This window comes from Schistocerca serialis, chromosome 2 (genome assembly GCF_023864345.2).
Source record: "Schistocerca serialis cubense isolate TAMUIC-IGC-003099 chromosome 2, iqSchSeri2.2, whole genome shotgun sequence".
Lineage (NCBI taxonomy): Eukaryota > Metazoa > Arthropoda > Insecta > Orthoptera > Acrididae > Schistocerca > Schistocerca serialis.
The window spans coordinates 546668088-546690232 of NC_064639.1; the positions used below are offsets into that span (position 1 = coordinate 546668088).

Sequence of the window (22145 nt, forward strand, 5' to 3'; positions counted from 1 at the left end):
GCTATACCCAGTTCCCTTCCTTACAGTCAGTCACATCAACTAAATTGTGTCATAACTATACTTCACTGACATGGATGGAAAATGTTACACCATAAACACATTGACCAAACACTATCAAACTTATATTCCAATATTTCAATTTCATCTTTACACAAGCTCATTTTCAGTACTGAAAAAAAAAGACATATCTTCTACAGAAGGAGACTGATGTGAGTACATGATGGCTATTTGTGTGTGTGTGTGTGTGTGTGTGTGTGTGTGTGTGTGTGTGTGTGTGTGTGTGTGTGTTTTCACTAGCGGAATACTTCACAAGAAGATTATAACACAGCCCAATAAGCATTCAATTGTCAGAGCATTAAAACTACATGCCATCGGCAACAAAAGAAATGAGATATATCTGAACATGACCAGAACTGTAGTCAATATATAACTTTTCAAAAACCTTGAGTGCTTGCTCGGCGGCCATGGATTCAGCAGCAAAAAATACCAGATACTATTGAAATAATTCATAGGACCTGGGTTCATCACTACACTATAAACAAGTGGCCTCAAGAGAACAGCTGTGTGGCATTAACATCTCACTGCAGGAAAATGCTACCCCTGGATACCAGCTGTTGATTTGCTCTTGCCTACCAGTCACCCGCCACAGTCTACTGTACTGTCACCCCATAGAGAAATCTTTATCAAATTGTCTAACGGCATCTCAGAATGTGAAGTTAGTAGTCACTTAGCAACTGAAATAAAAAAGTGTATAGGACAGAATCTAGCAATTAGAAGCCCTCAAGAAGACCACTGCGAAGAGTGTCAAAACATCATCAGAGGATTCGTCGTCTTAGATATGGTCTAATACCCAAAACTTACTTTATTCAAATTAACACTGGCCATGGAAGCCCACAAACTTATATTGCTCACATTGTTCGTGGCATGAATTACAATGTAGAGTTTTTCACTAACCTGTCGGAATACGCCATTTGGTAAACTGGTCATGAAGGGCGTGACAATGGGTTTTTTCCTTCTTACCACCTAGCAGAGCAGATTCAGCCTCCCTCGCACAATTTCGATATTAGCCCCGTATCAACATAATTTCAGGAATTATAGAGGTTTGCATGTTAAGAACCGTTTTATGTGACTTCTTACCCAGCCACCTGCCAGAATAGCACAGCCAACAAATTATTGTACAGCCTCCCATCAGTAGGAATCTTTATGTTGAACTGTCCAGTGGTGGCCCAGAATGTGACATCGACAGTCACTTGATAACCAAAGAAAGAGTAATGCAGATAATCCCCAGAATGTAGCAATTAGTAACTCTGAAGAGGACGGCTGTAAATGTTGTCAACAAGTTGATGGAATAGTTGTTTATTGTTTTATAATGACATAGTCTAATACTCTAAAAGATTTTATGCAAAATAGAGGAATGTAATTCATCACGGACTTGCCTGCCCAATCCCATGATTCACACCCATAGAGCACATCTTTGATACAAAAATTTGATATGTGGTTCTGTACTAGTCTTCTGCAAGCAATTTTCATGAAATGACAACACAACATGACAGTTGCATGTACATAAATTTTGATTCCAGTCTTGTTTATTAGAGAGGTGGACAACTTTCGACATGACATGTATGGAGTTTGATATAAATCTGAACTAAAAGGAAGATCTCAAATAGTGGCCGACTTTTTTAAAGTTTATCTCTTTGATCACTGATTGTAGTAACTCATGCTTTTTGAATCCAGTGGTTTTGGTGATTAGAGTAGTGTGTCCAAATAGCATGAGAAGCCTCTTTACAGATCAGACTTTGAAATCCGGGCTACAGTCAGCCATATAACCACCATCTGGACACAAGTCTACATGGTTCTTCCTATTAGTATTTTCTTCCTCCATAAAGGAGTGTAGCATTTCAAAGAAGTCTGTTGTTTTTGTTACAAGACTTATTTTCATGAAAAAGGATCTTCATGAAAATTGTTGTCATGTATAAACCACACATAAAACATTAGGTGTGCTCCATCGTGGTTGTCTGTAGTTTGTAGCAGTACATGTAATTATTTAATACAGCAACACATCTCGCTTCTCTCTACTGCAACAGTGAAAGATGTTCATGGAGAAAAATGATTTTAATTAGTAATTTATGAAGAACAGCACACTGTGCATGCATTTTTTATCTGCATGTGGATATGAAGGGTTAAATGGGAGCACAGTGCATCAACAAGAGGTGATGCCGAGACAGTGCCTTTAGTTGCAATGGGAAGTATTCACACTCTGCAGTTGCACTTTGGGGGTTCTGTGGACTCCAGAGAAGAAGTGGCCTGAAGACAAAGGTCTAGACCCAAAACAGAAGAGGCTGCAAATGTAACCTTTTGCTTTTCAATGAGTTATCATGTACATAATGGCTAAGAGCACTTGTATATGACCAATCTATTCACTCAATGTAATTTTTTATGAGAAATGTTAAATATTGAAGAGCTCTTTCAAGAGTAGTTATGTTGTTTTGTAGCTAGTGGGTACAGATATAATCTCTCTTACAGCTCTTGCGCTCCGCTGAAGGAATAGAAGTCCCATAGTACAATGATGGTGCTGCATTGCTGGACCACTGCATCAAGAATACTGCAAGAGGACAACCATCAAGTTGGAATAAGATAACAGTAATTGTGAAAAGCATCAGGATGATGGATCAATTCATGACGTAGGTACCCTTAGCAATGCAAACACAAACCTGAATCATACCATTTCAAGCTTCAGCCAACTGAATAGCAAAAATCACCCTTGCCTCTTGAGTTTTCCAAGCAACTGATCATTAAAGATGTTGTTAGCCATAGGGAGTACCGGAAGACTAATAGTGTTGTCTTACAAAGGCACACTTGCCAGTTGCTTGGCAGCTGACTCGAGCAGCGTAACAGATACCACGTCTGCTGGTCATTTCCTTTAATTTGTGTGAAAAGTATTCTACCTTGTTTTTATTCCGTATTTATTGTAATTTTATTAGGAAACATGCTTCAGTATACAGGACTTTGAAACAAATGACACACTCGTCATTCTTCATTTCCAACAGTAGTACACGTAACACCATTTCAGGTAACTATGATTATACTTTCTGCAGTTCCATCTATTCACATCTCTAAAACTGCACCAGACATTTGAAATATCACACTTTGTAGATATGTTTGAAACATGATCCATGCTGGCAGGGAAAAACAAACAAGGCCAGAAGACAAGCAACAATTAAAAATGAACTGCATTTGAGAAAACTAACCTTCAAACTGGTTGTTATACGAAATAACAACAAATGAGTCTTGCTGTGTCAATCACGCTGCCACTGTAACAGCACCTACCTGCTGGTCTGCAATATACATTGATGCGGGAAAAAAATCTCAACAGCAAGGAGGAGTTGTACGACAAACAAAAATTGGTAACCTAGTTTTACATCTGAAAGAGGATTCTATTCAAATATCATGCCATTTGCATAAGAGTGATGCTAGTAGCACCACTATCAGGATGCAAATCAGGTTCGTTTCAAATACACGTTGTAGCAGTAATGGACATTAGTTACCTTTGAGATGGGATGTGGCATGTTGCTGTTACTCAAAAATGCCTTTAAGATGACAAAGACACCATTAACACCACCTCACAGAGTTTGAACGAGGGTGTGTAATACGGCTACAAGAAGCTGGATTTTCCTTCTGTGATATTGCAGAAAGACTTGGTATGAATGTAGCCACTGTATATGACTGCTGGCGGCAGCAGTCACAGGAATGTAGAGTCGCAAGAAGACCCAGTCCCAGAGAGTCACATGCCTCTGTCAAGAGGGAAATTCATAATGTTTGGAGTGTAGCTCTGTCACACCGTACTGTCTGCAGCAGCAATCTGAGCAGCAGTTTGCACCCCGTTGACATGACAAACTGTTACAAATCTTTTATTTACACGACAGATCTGAGCAAGGCAGCCTGTACTTTCCACAATGTATTAAGATGAAGGTGCAATGAAGAATTAGAGAAAAAGGAGACAGACAGAGGGGGTGAGGGGGGAGTCAGGGCGGGGGGGGGGGGGGGGAGGGGCGACAGAGGGGGGCAAGGGGGGGAAACTGGGGCAAGGGCAAGGGGGGGAAACTGGGGCAAGGGCAAGGGGGGGAAACTGGGGCAAGGGCAAGGGGGGGAAACTGGGGCAAGGGCAAGGGGGGGAAACTGGGGCAAGGGCAAGGGGGGGAAACTGGGGCAAGGGCAAGGGGGGGAAACTGGGGCAAGGGCAAGGGGGGGAAACTGGGGCAAGGGCAAGGGGGGGAAACTGGGGGAAGGGCAAGGGGGGGAAACTGGGGGAAGGGCAAGGGGGGGAAACTGGGGGAAGGGCAAGGGGGGGAAACTGGGGGAAGGGCAAGGGGGAAACAGGGGGAACAAAGAGAAGTAAATATAAAAGAAAACGATGGATATAGTGGGGAAAATGACAACAATTAAATAAGAGGGGGTATGAGTTAAGGGAGGTTAAGTTCAGGAGAACGTGTTGGTGCAAGGATATGTTAGAGGCTCTGCTATTGGGTGGCAGTATCAAAACGGCCTGGGAGGTGCAGCAGGCACTGACGTCTTTGCCTATGTCTACTTCTACATCCACATCCTCCACAAGCCTGCACAGTGAGTGGCAGTGGCTGCCTGGTACCACTATTTGTCATTTCCTTTCCTGTTCCACTCACCAACAGAGCAAGGGACAAATAATATCTATATGCCTCCATATGAACCCTAATTTCTAATATTTATATTTGCAGTCCTTATGTGAAATGTATGTTGGTAGCAGTAACATAATCCTGCAGTCAGCTTCAAATGCCAGTTCTCCGAAGTTTCTCAAAAAGAACGCTGTCTTCCTGCCAGTGGTTCCCGAACCATCTCTGTAACACTTGTGTGTTGTTTGAACCTATCTCTAACAAATCTGACAGTGGTATATATCCCAAATACTTGGGTGGTGCACAAGAATAGCTCTCACTAGCAACCTATATGTTGTCTCCTTTACAGATGAACCACACTTTCCTTACTTGCTTGTTCCATTTTACATCACTTTAAAATGATACACCCAGATATTTACATGACATGATTGTGTCAAGTAGGACTATACTAATGTTGGATCCAAACATCATGGTTTTATTTTTTCTACTCATCCACATTAATTTCCATTTTTCTAAATTTAGAGCTATAAATTTTGTCTAATCATCTTTTATTCTCCTACAGTCTCTCAACTTTGACACCTTCCCACACAGCACAGCATACTCAGTAAACAACTGCAGACTGCTGTGCATACTATCCATCAGATCATTTACATATATGCAGAAAATGACAGCAGTCCAATCACACTTCCCTGGGGAACTTGTGACGTTAATGTTGTCTCTGATGAACACTTGCTGTTGAGGACAACTAACTATGTTGCTTTACGTGTGAAATCTTCGTGCCACTGAAATATCAGGGAACTTATTCCAAATGATTGTACCTTTGTTAACAGTCTGCAGTGGGGCACTGCGTCAAATGCTCTCCAGAAATCTGGAAATATGGAATCTGCCTGTTGTCGTTTATATGTAGTTTGCACTATACCACGTGAGAGAAGGGCAGGCCGAGTTCTTACTCTTCTTGTATATAGCAGTCACCTGTGCCTCCTTCCAGTCACTTGGGACTTTGAGCTGGCCAAGAGCGGTGGTGGTGGTGGTGGTGGTGGTGGTGGTGGTGGTGGTGGTGGTGGTTAGTGTTTAACGTCCCGTCGACAACGAGGTCATTAGAGACGGAGCGCAAGCTCGGGTTAGGGAAGGATTGGGAAGGAAATCGGCCGTGCCCTTTCAAAGGAACCATCTCGGCATTCGCCTGAAACGATTTAGGGAAATCACGGAAAACCTAAATCAGGATGGCCGGAGATGGGATTGAACCGTCGTCCTCCCGACTGGCCAAGAGATTCGTGATAAATGCAAGCTAAGTAAGAAGCCAAAGCAATAGAGTACTCTTCATAAAACCGAACTGGAATTCCATCCTGACCTGCTGACTGATATATTTTCAACTCTAATTTGTTGATTATAAATGGTTTTGTGCAAGCCTGTGACTGTGATATATTCACATTACAGAAAGTATGAAAATAAAATGGTAAACAAAAACTTCGAGTAAATCAGTGAATGATGCATTGGCAGCATACTTATATGTAAATAGTAGCGCATAGAACTAAGCACCATTGTGAAATAGATATAAGCAAATTGCAACCCAGATTGTTAAGATAAAGACCCTCTCTAGTGAAGTATTCATACTCTGTGGCAGTCTGTAACATTATCTCTGATGACTACATAAAAAAAAATCTTTGTAGCCGTTCGTTTATTTATATTATTCTCAATTTATACTGTGCACAGATAATTGTGTGTGATGTTTAACATTTGAGACACTCTGCACTAATCAACCATAAGGAAAACTGTAAGTACAAGTTCTTCCAAATTTCAACACTAAAACTGGCAACTAACTTAAAATTGCCCATTTTTATATACTGCACTAAAGACAGCAATCCAAAGCAGAACCACACACATCAATAACATTATGTAAAAACAGCATAGTGCACAGACAAAATGCACTTGAAAATGGGAATCATTTTCTGAAATACCAGTGTAAAATGTGAATAAGAGAAAATCGTGATTCGTAGCAGAAAATGTACTTATAAACAATCCCATTATTTTCAGCTCTTTCAGTTGTTTCCGTACACCAGGGATGCTTATTACTAAGTCGTCCATATGGGAAGTCTGTGTGATGGTCAAACAATGGTATGCTGTACTATTCTCCTAAATGCACCATTTCTTAAACATGAAATTTATAATTTCATCTCTCACTTTTCTATTTCCAACCAACACACCAGACTGGTCAACAAGTAAATGGATGGAAGCCTTAGACCCGCTTAATGACTTTACATAGGACCAGAATTTTTTGGGTTCTCAGCCAGATTTTCTGCTAAGTTATGATAGTGATAAAGTTGTATGCTTCAAGCACAGATCTTTTCAAAGACGAAAGAATATGTACTAACTTTTGCCTGTCAATTTGCTTGTTCTCTTTTGAACCGAGAGTGTGCGCAACAGCCTTTGCTTCCTCACCTGTTTCTGAATTAAGTTGTTAAACCATGGTGGATCTTTTCCATTCTTAATCCACTTATTAGGCACATAGTTCTCCAGATCATGATTTACAATCTTTTTAAATTTGGCCTATACTTCCTCTATGTCCATCTTACAGGAACTAAGATATGTCAGTCCACTGTCTAACACTGTCCAACTGATATGCTAACAACTGCTTATCTGCTGTTTCTAGTAGAAACACTATCCTAAGCGTCTTGATTGATTTATTAACTTTCATAATCATGGTTGCTGTACTGACATCATGATTACTAATCCCTGTCTCTGTAGAGATGGTGTTGAACTTGCCCCCTTCTAACAGCCGTGTACCGCAAGTCTCTAGAGGAATGGAAGGTTCCAAATGATCGGAAAACAGCACAGGTAGTCCCCGTCTTCAAGAAGGGTCGTCGAGCAGATGCGCAAAACTATAGACCTATATCTCTGATGTCGATCTGTTGTAGAATATTAGAACATGTTTTTTGCTCATGTATCATGTCGTTCCTGGAAACCCAGAATCTACTCTGTAGGAATCAACATGGATTCTGGAAACAGCAGTCGTGTGAGACCCAACACACTTTATTTGTTCACGAGACCCAGAAAATATTAGATACAGGCTCCCAGGTAGATGCTATTTTCCTTGACTTCCGGAAAGCGTTCAATACAGTTTCGCACTGTCGCCTAGTAAACAAAGTAAGAGCCTATGGAATATCAGACCAGCTGTGTGGCTGGATTGAAGAGTTTTTAGCAAACAGAAGACAGCATGTTGTTCTCAATGAAGAGACTTCTACAAACGTTAAAGTAACCTCTGGCGTGCCACAAGGGAGTGTTATGGGACCATTGCTTTTCACAATATATATAAATGACCCAGTAGATAGTGTTGGAAGTTCCATGCGGCTTTTCGCGGATGATGCTGTAGTATACACAGAAATTGCAGCATTAGAAAATTGTAGTGAAATGCAGGAAGATCTGCAGCGGATAGGTACTTCGTGCAGGGAGTGGCAACTGACGCTTAACATAGACAAATGTAACGTATTGCGAATATATAGAATCCTTTATTATATGATTATATGATAGTGGAACAAACACTGGTAGCAGTTACTTCTGTAAAATATCTGGGAGTATGCGTGCAGAACGATTTGAAGTGGAATGATTATATAAAATTAATTGTTGGTAAGGTGGGTACCAGGATGAGAATCATTGGAAGAGTTCTTAGAAAATGTAGTCCATCAACAAAGGAGGTGGCTTACAAAACACTTGTAAGACCTATACTTGAGTATTGCTCATCAGTGTGGGGTCCGTACCAGATCGGGTTGACAGAGGAGATAGAGAAGATCCAAAGAAGAGCGGCGCGTTTCGTCACAGGGTTATTTGGTAAGGGTGACAGCGTTACGGAGATGTTTAGCAAACTTAAGTGGCAGACTCTGCAAGAGAGGTGCTCTGCATCGTGCTGTAGCTTGCTGTCCAGGTTTCGAGAAGGTGCGTTTGTGGATGAGGTATTGAATATATTGCTTCCCCCTACTTATACCTCCCGAGAAGATCACGAATGTAAAATTAGAGAGATTCGAGCGCGCACGGAGGCTTTCCGGCAGTCGTTCTTCCCGCAAACCATATGCGACTGGAACAGAAAATGGAGGTAATGACAGTGGCATAGTAAGTGCCCTCTGCCACACACCATTGGGTGGCTTGCGGAGTATAAATGTAGATGTAGATAAGGTCCAGCATGTTTGTAGTTACATGGACTAAGATAGTCCTGAAGTAGTTACTCACGACAGTTTTCAGGAAACTGTGTTGAAAAGCCATTCACAATGCTTTCTGTCCATAATCCCCACAATGAATCCATAGATGTCTCAGTGAATACTCGGTAGTTTAAAGACAACTCAAACTATTATTGGATGATCTTGATATTTACATGCTCCTCACTGTACACTTTCTTTGAATGACTTTAGAACTATCACAGTGAAATCAGGTGGTTGGTAAAATCATTCAACAATTAAATTTGTTTAACTTATACGTATTATATGTGACCATATAATTTCACTGTCACATTCAACTTTGGCCTGAATACACACATTATTTTTTACTACTGCAATGAACACTCCCTTTCCTATGGTGTCTAATCTGTCTTTCTGATATATGTAATGCACCACGCTAAATAGCTCAGCTTTCTACTTCGGGTTTCAGCCAGCACTCTGTACTGAGAATAATTTGAGTGTGAGAACTTTCCTGGAGGGCAGTAAATTTGGGAACTTTGTTACGAATATTCTGACTGATAAAATGTCAACAGTCAAAATGTCTTTACTCTGAATGTAGTCTGTCTTCCCTTTCTGCTTATCTACTGGCGAGTGTTCATCGGAGCACATCAAACTGCCACGTAGCCTAAAAAAACCAACCATGTGCACTTTGCAAGTACACTGCTACCTGAGCAACTGCTTCCTTTGTGTAGTGCACCCCTGACCTATCAAGAGTGCTCCTAAAAATTCCCACCCAATAATGCAGGACTAGAAACCTGCAGCCAAGACCATAACAAGAGTCAACAAAGCCTTTAGTTGTAATCCTTCACTTGGCTCTAAACCAAAGGACCCTGATTAACTCTGGGAACAATGCTGCATATTGTGAGTTCTGCTTGCACCCCCGTGTGTGAGGCCATCAGCCTCCACCACATCCACCAGCTACCTGCATGAACTTAGGATGACCTCACAACCCATTCAACAGGTATGTTGGTGTCAATGTGAGCCACAACTTATAGACAACTGCACCTTGCACACTTGATAGCCACAGCAAGACCACATCCACATCTTGGACGAGTTCCCACCAGCAAACATGGCGTGTGCACAGAAGCTTTCTTTCCAGCCCTGAATGCTATCTTCCTAAGGGTGCTCCATAATGCGCATCATGTTGGTGGCACCTGATATAACCAGCAAAGCCCTACCCATGTGTGCCTGCTCGGATCCTTCTGAAGGAGCAGCCATCTGTCCATTCACAGGGTGAATAGGCAAAGCCAGACGGCCAGTCTCCACATTAGCCCCTCCGCTTCAAGTGATGAGAATGCATTTACACCCGCTACTCACTCTGCTGTGAGGGTGGATCTACCCCTTGAGGTACATTGGGAGTTGCCTCAGCAGAAGGGCCTATGACTGAACAAGTGACACCTGAGGTGCCAGATTCTCTGACACTGCTACATTCCAAGGCAGCTGCCTGCAGGTGGCTGACAGTAGCTAAAGGCACATTCAGCTGTTTGCAGACTGCGGCCAGCTCATCCTGCATCCACACACAGCATGCATACTTCCTATTCGTGCTAGCCAGACTAACTGAAGAAGTAAACTATAAATGCAGACAGAAATCAAACAATCGAAAATCCAGGATGCGTGTATTGTTGACAAAGGCCATTGGCCAAAAGCTTTAAGTGTGAAAATCTTTTTGTTATGCCTATCTGCGACTCAGCATCTCCGCTATATGGTGAGTAACAACTTTCCTTCTCATTATATTAAAGCCGACAGAAACCTAGATATGCAACTTGCTACCATCCTTGTGTTGTTGTTGTTGTGGTCTTCAGTCCTGAGACTGGTTTGATGCAGCTCTCCATGCTACTCTATCCTGTGCAAGCTTTTTCATCTCCCAGTACCTACTGCAACCTACATCCTTCTGAATCTGCTTAGTGTATTCATCTCTTGGTCTCCCTCTACGATTTTTACCCTCCACGCTGCCCTCCAATACTAAATTGGTGATCCCTTGATGCCTCAGAACATGTCCTACCAACCGATCCCTTCTTCTGGTCAAGTTGTGCCACAAACTTCTCTTCTCCCCAATCCTATTCAATACTTCCTCATTAGTTATGTGATCTACCCATCTAATCTTCAGCATTCTTCTGTAGCACCACATTTCGAAAGCTTCTATTCTCTTCTTGTCCAAACTATTTATCGTCCATGTTTCACTTCCATACATGGCTACACTCCATACGAATACTTTCAGAAATGACTTCCTGACACTTAAATCAATACTGGATGTTAACAAATTTCTCTTCTTCAGAAACGCTTTCCTTGCCATTGCCAGCCTACATTTTATATCCTCTCTACTTCGACCATCATCAGTTATTTTGCTCCCTAAATAGCAAAACTCCTTTACTACTTTAAGTGCCTCATTTCCTAATCTAATTCCCTCAGCATCACCCGACTTAATTAGACTACATTCCATTATCCTTGTTTTGCTTTTGTTGATGTTCATCTTATATCCTACTTTCAAGACACTGTCCATTCCATTCAACTGCTCTTCCAAGTCCTTTGCTGTCTCTGACAGAATTACAATGTCATCGGCGAACCTCAAAGTTTTTATTTCTTCTCCATGAATTTTAATACCTACTCCTAATTTTTCTTTTGTTTCCTTTACTGCTTGCTCAATATACAGATTGAATAACATCGGGGAGAGGCTACAACCCTGTCTCACTCCCTTCCCAACCACTGCTTCCCTTTCATGTCCCTCGACTCTTATAACTGCCATCTGGTTTCTGTACAAATTGTAAATAGCCTTTCGCTCCCTGTATTTTATCCCTGCCACCTTTAGAATTTGAAAGAGAGTATTCCAGTCAACATTGTCAAAAGCTTTCTCAAAGTCTACGAATGCTAGAAACGTAGGTTTGCCTTTCCTTAATCTTTCTTCTAAGATAAGTCGTAAGGTCAGTATTGCCTCACGTGTTCCAGTGTTTCTATGGAATCCAAACTGATCTTCCCCGAGGTTGGCTTCTACTAGTTTTTCCATTCGTCTGTAAAGAATTCGTGTTAGTATTTTGCAGCTGTGACTTATTAAGCTGATAGTTCGGTAATTTTCACATCTGTCAACACCTGCTTTCTTTGGGATTGGAATTATTATATTCTTCTTGAAGTCTGAGGGTATTTCGCCTGTTTCATACATCTTGCTCACCAGATGGTAGAGTTTTGTCAGGACTGGCTCTCCCACGGCCGTCAGTAGTTCCAATGGAATATTGTCTACTCCGGGGGCCTTGTTTCGGCTCAGGTCTTTCAGTGCTCTGTCAAACTCTTCACGCAGTATCGTATCTCCCATTTCATCTTCATCTACATCCTCTTCCATTTCCATAATATTGTCCTCAAGTACATCGCCCTTGTATAGACCCTCTATATACTCCTTCCACCTTTCTGCTTTCCCTTCTTTGCTTAGAACTGGGTTTCCATCTGAGCTCTTGATATTCATACAAGTCGTTCTCTTATCTCCAAAGGTCTCTTTAATTTTCCTGTAGGCGGTATCTATCTTACCCCTAGTGAGATAGGCCTCTACATCCTTGCATTTGTCCTCTAGCCATCCATGCTTAGCCATTTTGCACTTCGTGTCGATCTCATTTTTGAGACGTTTGTATTCCTTTTTGCCTGTTTCACTTACTGCATTTTTATATTTGCTCCTTTCATCAATTAAATTCAATATTTCTTCTGTTACCCAAGGATTTCTACTAGCCCTCGTCTTTTTACCTACTTGATCCTCTGCTGCCTTCACTACTTCATCCCTCAAAGCTACCCATTCTTCTTCTACTGTATTTATTTCCCCCATTCCTGTCAATTGCTCCCTTATGCTCTCCCTGAATCTCTGTACAACCTCTGGTTCTTTTAGTTTATCCAGGTCCCATCTCCTTAAATTCCCGCCTTTTTGCAGTTTCTTCAGTTTTAATCTACAGGTCATAACCAATAGATTGTGGTCAGAGTCCACATCTGCCCCTGGAAATGCCTTACAATTTAAAACCTGGTTCCTAAATCTCTGTCTTACCATTATATAATCTATCTGATACCTTTTAGTATCTCCAGGGTTCTTCCAGGTATACAACCTTCTTTCATGATTCTTAAACCAAGTGTTAGTTATGATTATGTTGTGCTCTGTGCAAAATTCTACCAGGCGGCTTCCTCTTTCATTTCTGTCCCCCAATCCATATTCACCTACTATGTTTCCTTCTCTCCCTTTTCCTACACTCGAATTCCAGTCACCCATGACTATTAAATTTTCGTCTCCTTTCACAATCTGAATAATTTCTTTTATTTCATCATACATTTCTTCAATTTCTTCGTCATCTGCAGAGCTAGTTGGCATATAAACTTGTACTACTGTAGTAGCCGTGGGCTTCGTATCTATCTTGGCCACAATAATGCGTTCACTATGCTGTTTGTAGTAGCTTACCCGCATTCCTATTTTCCTATTCATTATTAAACCTACTCCTGCATTACCCCTATTTGATTTTGTGTTTATAACCCTGTAGTCACCTACCAGAAGTCTTGTTCCTCCTGCCACCGAACTTCACTAATTCCCACTATATCTAACTTCAACCTATCCATTTCCCTTTTTAAATTTTCTAACCTACCTGCCCGATTAAGGGATCTGACATTCCACGCTCCGATCCGTAGAACGCCAGTTTTCTTTCTCCTGATAACGACATCCTCTTGAGTAGTCCCGGCCCGGAGATCCGAATGGGGGACTATTTTACCTCCGGAATATTTTACCCAAGAGGACGCCATCATCATGTAATCATACAGTAAAGCTGCATGCCCTCGGGAAAAATTACGGCTGTAGTTTCCCCTTGCTTTCAGCCGTTCGCAGTACCAGCACAGCAAGGCCGTTTTGGTTATTGTTACAAGGCCAGATCAGTCAATCATCCAGACTGTTGCCCTTGCAACTACTGAAAAGGCTGCTGCCCCTCTTCAGGAACCACACGTTTGTCTGGCCTCTCAACAGATACCCCTCCGTTGTGGTTGCACCTACGGTACTGCTATCTGTATCGCTGAGGCACGCAAGCCTCCCCACCAACGGCAAGGTCCATGGACACTGATGCCATAATGAGTTATGTAGCTGGCTGTTCAGAAGAAATGAAAACTCCACTACAAAATTCCTGAATATACACTTACAGTTAAAAACATCATGATAAACCTCTTAACTAGAGAAACATGAACAAAATTTAAGAAATAATATACTACTAGTAAAACACAGGAAAAGCTAAATATGTAACTTGCCACTCTGGAGTGTGAACAGGCAACAGCAGAGGGCCTGATTCCCTTGCTTACAAAATGAATGCTTGTCCTTTGACTTAGGCTGCAGAGCATGTTCGGAAACTTGAGTGCTGAGTGTCTCCATTCTCTTCTATGCTCAGTCTTGGACTCAGCCAGTTTAGAAATAGCAATTCCTATGTAAATTGCTGTGCAGTGGGCAGACGTTAGTTGATGCACAGTTTCACAAGTTGCTCTGCCCAGGGTACTGTAAGATTCAACAGTGGTGGAACTGGAGTAGGTGGTAGCAGGAGGGTGCCTGCAGGTTTTACAATGGGGATGAATGTTTGGGTACGAACCATAGGGTAGTGATAATGGTTTGGGAATGCCATATGGTTCAACAAGGAAATTACAGAGATTGGGAGGGCAATGGAATATGACAGTGGGTGGAGTGGGAGGATATCAGACAGAGAGGAGCCTATTTTAGGGATCTATTTGAGAAAGTCATAGGTTTAGCAGTGTAATTTGTTGTGTATTCAAGCCCTGGCTGACAATATGGGGGGGGATGCTACTGTAAATAGAAGGAGCTACATCACACATACTGTGGCTGGAAGGTGCTACATCATGACCAGGAAGCCGTAGCTTCAATTCTACAGTACCTTTCCCCGAATGATACAACATCTAGTGTCCCAAAAACAAGGTAACTGCATTTACGGTGGAGGTGAACAACCTGTGATGTACTAAAATGTAGGTGGGGGGTGGGGGGGGGGTGGGGTGGAAGAAGGGATCAAATTGTTCTGCATCGTGTCACACTGCGCTACATTATGTATGGAGCAGATAATCATTTTGTTGCTCTCTTATAACCCCTTGTCTTGGCATCTAGCGAAATATCACCACTTTCCAAAGGAACACCTGTCCAGCCAACAGATTCATGTAAGTGCTGTTTTCACTGTTTGGGCAAAGGATTCTTTGGTTTTTAACTTCCGCTAAGTAATGACCACAATGGCTATACGTCACTTTTTCTTGCTTCATGAACACTCTTCCCTGACGTCAAAATAAGGAATACAGCTATTAGCTGGTCCCAGGATTTTCACCACACATCAGAACCATGGGCCAGTTCTGCGTAAATCTCTGACAGATCTGGTTTGCCAATCTGAGACCTAACATTTCCCACTAATGTGCAGACCCTGCCCATTGGATTTAGCTATACGGTCTGCCCGCATGTCAGGTCCGTTCACGTATTGGGAAAAATTGGCATATTTTTGTGGTTTATCCATGGAACCAGAACTGCTGTGCATGTGCGACAGCATGGACAACGCGCTTCTGGAGTTGTGGCAGTGTCTCACCACCAGTGCATTGGACAGTGTAGGATTTTATAGGATTTTAATATTTTTAGCACATTTTTGCATTTTAAAAATGGTTTATATCTTCGAGGTAAACTACAGGTGATGGTAGGAAAAAGATCACGGCAGTCGCCAGATGTATGGGCCTTTGTAAAGTACAGTAATCTGTAACACCAGTAAAATAATGAACATAACCAGTTATCAGTAATAGCCTACAATAATGAACATAGTACAAGCAACATTTTACAAGCACTCACTATAGAGTTAGTTTATAAAACTCATCCCCCTGAACCCTTTCATGCTTCTTTCAAGAGACCTACACTCCCTTTCTGAGATTATTTCTGAAATTACCGAAAGTACTTTAAATCCATCTTTGCAACTACACCAAAATGCATACTTTTTTTTCACCAAATGCATTGTGTTTTATTAAAATCAAGCCTGATCGGTGTCCTATAATGATACATATTTACAATCTGGCTTGCTTTCTGAAACTAAAAATAGTTTGTTACAAATGATGTCTATATTACTTAAGATATCTTATGTCCAATTTTCACTCACATCAGGAACCACTATCTTCTCACATGTTTTTGAGGTAGGTATTCCTTATTTGACACTGTTATTAGTTTTTATAACACTTTGGTCCACAGTTGGACTACTGTCTAGAAATGTTTCAACCAGCTCTTTGTATGCCCCACTTTTTTACATTCTTGTTTGTGTAATGTTCTTGTGACAATTTTTTTTCTCTTACAAACAAGGTATTTCACAGTAGAGTTGTACAAGTTTTTTTCAATTTGGTCATTGGTCCACCCCTATTTTATTCTTGTAGCAACTAAAACTTCCTGTCACCTAAAAGCCACTCATTCAAAAGTGATGAATTTTGAGTATCACCTACTTTTCTCTGGCTGCCATATTAAAATTCACTTCTTTTGGCAAAACAAAACATCATCACTTCACTAACATCCCAATGCAATTGAAACTGCAATGGAATATTGAAACACTGGTTCATGTAACAAGGAACTGAGGACAAATCTGGTCAAAAGTTTATGAAAAACACATTAATGGTATAAAAAAGTGTAATTTCTTTACTTATCTTGTTGCAAAGCCACACTAATTCACATTTCACCAGCTATAAATTACTCTTAAAAATCATATCATTCCATTGAAAAAGTGTGCAGTTACTCAAATGTCGAGGCAGATAAAAGTTAGGCTTGTTTACCATACGGCAAAATACACTGAGCTGACCAAAGTCATTGGACAGCGATATGCACATATACAGAAGGCAGTAATACAGAAGGCAGTAATATTGCTTAAATAAGGTATAAAAGGACAGTGCATTGACGGAGCGGTCATTCGTACTCAGGTGATTTATGTGAAAAGGTTTCTGGTGTGATTGTGGCCACACAGTGGCAATTAGCAGACTTTGAACATGGAATGGTAGTCTGTGGTAGAGGCATGGGACATCCCATTTCGGAAATTATTAGGGAATTCCACATTTCGGGCACTGCCTATCACCAGGGGCAATGCAGTGGCCAACAGCCTTCACTTAACAACCAACAGTAGCAGCATTTGTGCACAGCTGTCAGTGCTAACAGACAAGCAACACTAACTGCAGAAATCAATGTGGGACATATGATGAAGGAATCCGTTAGGACGACGCAGCCGAATCTGCCATTAATGGGCTATGGCAGCAGGCAACCGACACGAGTGCCTCGGCTAACAGCACATCATTGCCTGCAGCACCTCTCCTGGGCTTGTGATCATATTGGTTGGACCCTACATGACTGGAAAACAGTGGCCTGGTCAGATGAATCCCAATTTCAGTTGATAAGAGCTGACAGTAGGGTTCAAGTGTGATGCAGACCCCATAAGACCTTGGACCCAATTTGTCAACAAGGCATTGTGCAAGCTGGTGGTAGCTCCATAATGGTGTGGGCTGTGTTTACATGGAATGGACTGGGGCCTCTGATCCAACTGAACCGATCACTGACTTCAAATGTTTATGTTTGGCTACTCTGCACCCATTTGTAGACTGTTTGCAGCCATTTATGTTCTTCATGTTCCCAAAAAACAATGGAAGTTTTATGGATGGTAATGCACTGTGCCACGGGGCGAAAATTGACCGTGACTGGTTTGAAGAACATTCTGAACAATTTCTGGGGAATGACTGGCCACACAGGTTGACCAGCACGAATCTCATCAAACTTTTACAAGACGTAACAAGAGGTCAATTTGTGCAAAAAATCCTGCACAGGTTCAAAAATGGCTCTGAGCACTATGGGACTTAACATCTGAGGTCATCAGTCCCCTAGAACTTAGAACTACTTAAACCTAACTAATCTAAGTACATCACACATATCCATGCCCGAGGCAGGATTCGAACCTGCGACCGCAGGAGCAGAGCGGTTCCAGACTGAAGTGCCTAGAACTGCTCGGCCACAGCGGCTGGCGCCTGCACAGGTGACACTTTCACAATTAAGGATGGCTATAGAGGAAGCATGGCTCTATATTTCTGTAGGGCATTTATAACAACTTGTTGAGTCCATGCCACGTTGAGATGCTATGCTACACCCGCCAAAAGGAGGTCTGACACGATATTACAAGGTATCCAGTGACTTCCGTCACATCAGCATATTCCACTATTTCAAATACTGAAATGAGATTTTGGCAATTGATAGCATGTGAACTGTTTGACAGATTTGAGGGGTGTTATGAGTATTTCATTCTAGCTTTACCACTGCCAAGTGCGATCATATATACGTACGCTACATAAAATGAATTTCCTCAAGACCGGTGACAGACAGAGGTCTCCTCCCAAGCCAAAAGAAAAAATATGTATGTTTACTAGATTTTATACAAAGCAATGTACGGTCTTATATGCACCAAATGCAAGTTAATAGTGACCCCTAGTTTTCAATGCAAACTTTTTGAATTTCAGGCAGTGTGTTACTCATACACGAAATCTCACAATAACTCTGATCATTAGTGGAGCGATGGGCACTTCACCAGGAAGTGGACAGTTCACCAAAAATTAATGCACTTGGCTGAACGAGGCCCACTGAAAAAATTCACCTGTGTGTGTACCTGCTTAGAGGCTGGATCAGCAATTCCCAGAACTGCAGGTAATCGTCTCCAGGTTGTGCCTCCACTAATGCACAGGCAGGGATTTTTGGTCTTCAAGTATCCATCAGAATTGCATTTGCAGCCCCCACTCTAACACACACACACACACACACACACACACACACACACACACACACACACGCGATAATTAATACTAACAAACAATTTTACGTTCTTACATTAATGCTAGCATCAATATTCTAATAACTGTATGGCAATCTGAAAGATACTACTATTTACTTATTAGAAATGCACACAAAATAACTGCAAATCTGACCATTTAAAAGCATGCTACTGAAGGACTGCCATACCTGATGGCGAAGGTAGGTGACGCATACTGCTTGTGCCTGGAGATGGTGCTCTTCTTGGAGGAGTCGCTCTGCCCAAACCAGAGTCTGTATCTGTGTAACGATAGACCATGCTATCCTGATCTGTGCTTGAACCTATATTATAAAAGTAGAGAAACAGCTGAAGGCATAACAAAACCATATTTTCTGGAATTAACCAGATGAAAGAAAATTTGAAGCAGCAAGTACAAGACTGACATGTTATAAAACCACTGTAACACAGTTCATAAAGGTGTCCACTTTTCTGTACTTGTTCTACTTTAAAGATTGCTAATTTGATGATTCTTTTTTAAGTCAGATGATGGAGGCTATTGGAATAATGAATGTCCAACACCTCCAATTGAACTACAATTTGTCTCTCAGCCTAAAACAGAAATTTACAGTAATGGATGAGATAATTCTAGACAAAATATATGGAGGAAAAAGTCAGATGCAGGCAGAGTTTCAGTTGACACCAATGTATTTTTTATCTGCTATGGTTATGACGAGAAAGAATTAATATGAAATTCAAACATGTTTTATTTTATTTAGCAATTGAATACCCCATCACAAGCTACTGAATTTGGTAAGTTGGATATCCAGAGTGTTTCTTTTTACTAATTTTGTCTCAATTATTTTATTTTGTGCTTTTACCTTTTCATTTTCATCCTATCCTAACCTATATCTCCCCCTCCCCCTTTCTCATATCCCCCTTTCCTCCCACACTGCCACCAAGCTCTTTATTGTTCTATTTGGGAGGAGCCTGAAGGATTTGTTGGTGGCCACTTTCTCTTGCTCCACTGAAGAGTTTGTGTATATGTTACCAATAATGTCAAGTAACACAGATGTTAGTACAACAGGAATTCTGCACAAATACAACAGCCTAAGAAATATCATATGCCTCTCAGTGCAATGAATATTTACATGTTTTGTGACAAGTCATTTATCATATTCTAACTGCATATATAAACTTCTACACAGCCATGAGGATCGTTGTACTCTTTGGAAGGTACATTAGTCTACTTGTTTTTCTTTGTAAATATTTATTGTGTATTATTCTTTCTCTGACACATGCTGCACTCTGGAGGATCTCCTCATTATCGATCCATTGGAACAAAAAGTAATTCTAATCCGAACTATACATTTCACTATCTTTACTTCTCATCCTGACATCGTTAACTCTCAAGTGAAGCTGGCACAGTGCTTACCAATGTACACTGCTAGCCATTAGAACTGCAGCATCAGAAAGAATAGCAAATAAAAACATGTTACTTATTGTGCTCACACAGTATATAAGAATAATACATTATTGCATTTAGGGGCACACAGGATGTGAAATTTGGTACCCAGAGCTGACATCTCTGAAAGAAACAGTGGCATTGAGACCAACTGAGATTGGATGATAAATACAGTTAGTCCTTCATGATGTTTCCGCTCTGTACTAAAACCCACAAATCTTAGTGGCCGGTGGGTAGTGGAGTGCCAGTCTTTTAGTAATCCATGACCAGATGCTTCCAGTCATTGAAAGATCCAGCAACAGCCCACACACCCCGTCTTGAGTGGGTCATGGCAGCACAGGCAGCATGCTGTCTTGCATCCCTATCTTCATAAATAATGCCATGAAGACCTTGAAGACAGGGTGGTGCCATAAGCCTTACCACATCAGAACTGTAATGACAGCTGTCAAATTAATGGTAATGCACCCCACACCATCATGAGACATATTACGATCATATAATCATGACAAATGTGATCTGACAACATTCAGTCTCCTTGGAAAATCCACATGGAGACATCTTGATGCTGTTTATGGAATTGAGACACATCTGTCAAAGCTATGTGATGCCACTCCAGTGACCAGTGTTGTTATTGGATGCACCATTCTTGGGACACTTGTCTCTGATCCTATGTCATGGGAAGCTGCAACAATAGTCACCATGCTGGCATTCTGTGGTGCTCACATTGATCATGCGGTGTGATGTGGATGTATGGTCCCGCATACTTAAGCAAACTGTAAGTCTGTTCCTTGAGCTCTAGTCTTGTATGGTTCTCTTGAACCCATCAGTTCCATATTCACAGGACAGGCATGGGATCCTGACAAAAATGAGAAACAATGTAATGGAATGATAAACTGCAGTCTTGATAGACCACAATGGTGACTGTGTCAAATTCCAACACATGTTAGGAGGTAATTCTCTTTCTTATATGAAGCATAGCACTATCTCATCACATACAATCAATATTCAAATGCAATTTCTAGATGAGAAATAAAGTGCATAATCTTTCCTCATTTGCGTACCCAAGCATGTGGCACACTGCATGTCAGTTTGACATTTGTTCCATACTACCTTCGTGTTATTGTAATTTTAATGGCCAGTAGTGTAATACTTCTGAACTCCTACTCTCTCTGACACATCCCCCTTCATCTTCGTGCTCTCGTCCTCACTACAGGTGGGTAACTCTTACCCTGTGGTCAGAGTGATTTGCCCTTCATTTTTAATCTCCCCCAGCCTATCCTCCTGTCCTGTCCAAGAAAGGAACTAATAATTCTTAAGGCTAGGCTAGTATAGTGTGTTTACTTTTATGTGTGTTTATTGGCAGTATTAAATGTTTTGCCTGCTGATAGTAAGTACTAGCCCACAATGCTGTCTCATAATTTATTAGAATACAGTTCACTGGATGTCAACATTGTCAGCTTCAGCTTACAACCCTCCTGATGTATGTTCCCACGGGGCATGCTACAGGAATTTTAGCCATGTTTTTGTGGATTAAAACCTATACAAACAAAGCATCATGGCAAATCCTATGATGCCACTGTCAACCTCATATTAAATCAGTTTGATTTCCAGTCAAGAGTTTGCCTCCACCATGTCAACATCAGGTTGGGTGATAAAATAAAATTACAAGAGTTTGAAATTATGCCCCCCCCCCCCCCTCCCCTCTCTCTCTCTCTCTCTCTCTCTCTCTCTCTCTCTCTCTCTCTCAAGATTTCTATCCCAATTCCAGCTGCTTTCTCACATAAATTAATTCCCTTATTTTAATTGAATCAGCTGCAGCTACCTGGTGAAACATTGTAAACTAACTAAACAAACACTGTTTTTTGCCTTGTTTCACAAATTTTATTATAGTTACTGTATAACCTAGGTTTCCAGTTATAAGCCCATTTTCAAGTACAGTACTGATTCCAAAGAAGTACTTTAAAATGCGCTTATAACTCCAAACCTAGGATTGTGCAGTAAACATAATAAAATTTGTGAAACAAGGCAAAAAACAGTGTTTGTTTAATTA

At 41.2% G+C, this 22145-nt stretch overlaps 1 protein-coding gene across 10 annotated transcripts in view; it reads right to left on the reverse strand.

Moving 5' to 3' along the window:
* LOC126457526 (patronin) overlaps positions 1 to 22145 on the reverse strand; it is a 403664-nt gene that overhangs the window by 20636 nt on the left and 360883 nt on the right. For 7 of the 10 annotated variants that reach the window (XM_050093876.1, XM_050093874.1, XM_050093878.1 and 4 more), the window contains one exon: positions 18843 to 18974. In XM_050093876.1, coding sequence (XP_049949833.1) covers positions 18843 to 18974 — 132 coding nt within the window. The remainder of the gene's footprint in view (positions 1 to 18842; positions 18975 to 22145) is intronic. The other 3 variants (XM_050093879.1, XM_050093877.1, XM_050093871.1) reach the window with 1 other exon arrangement.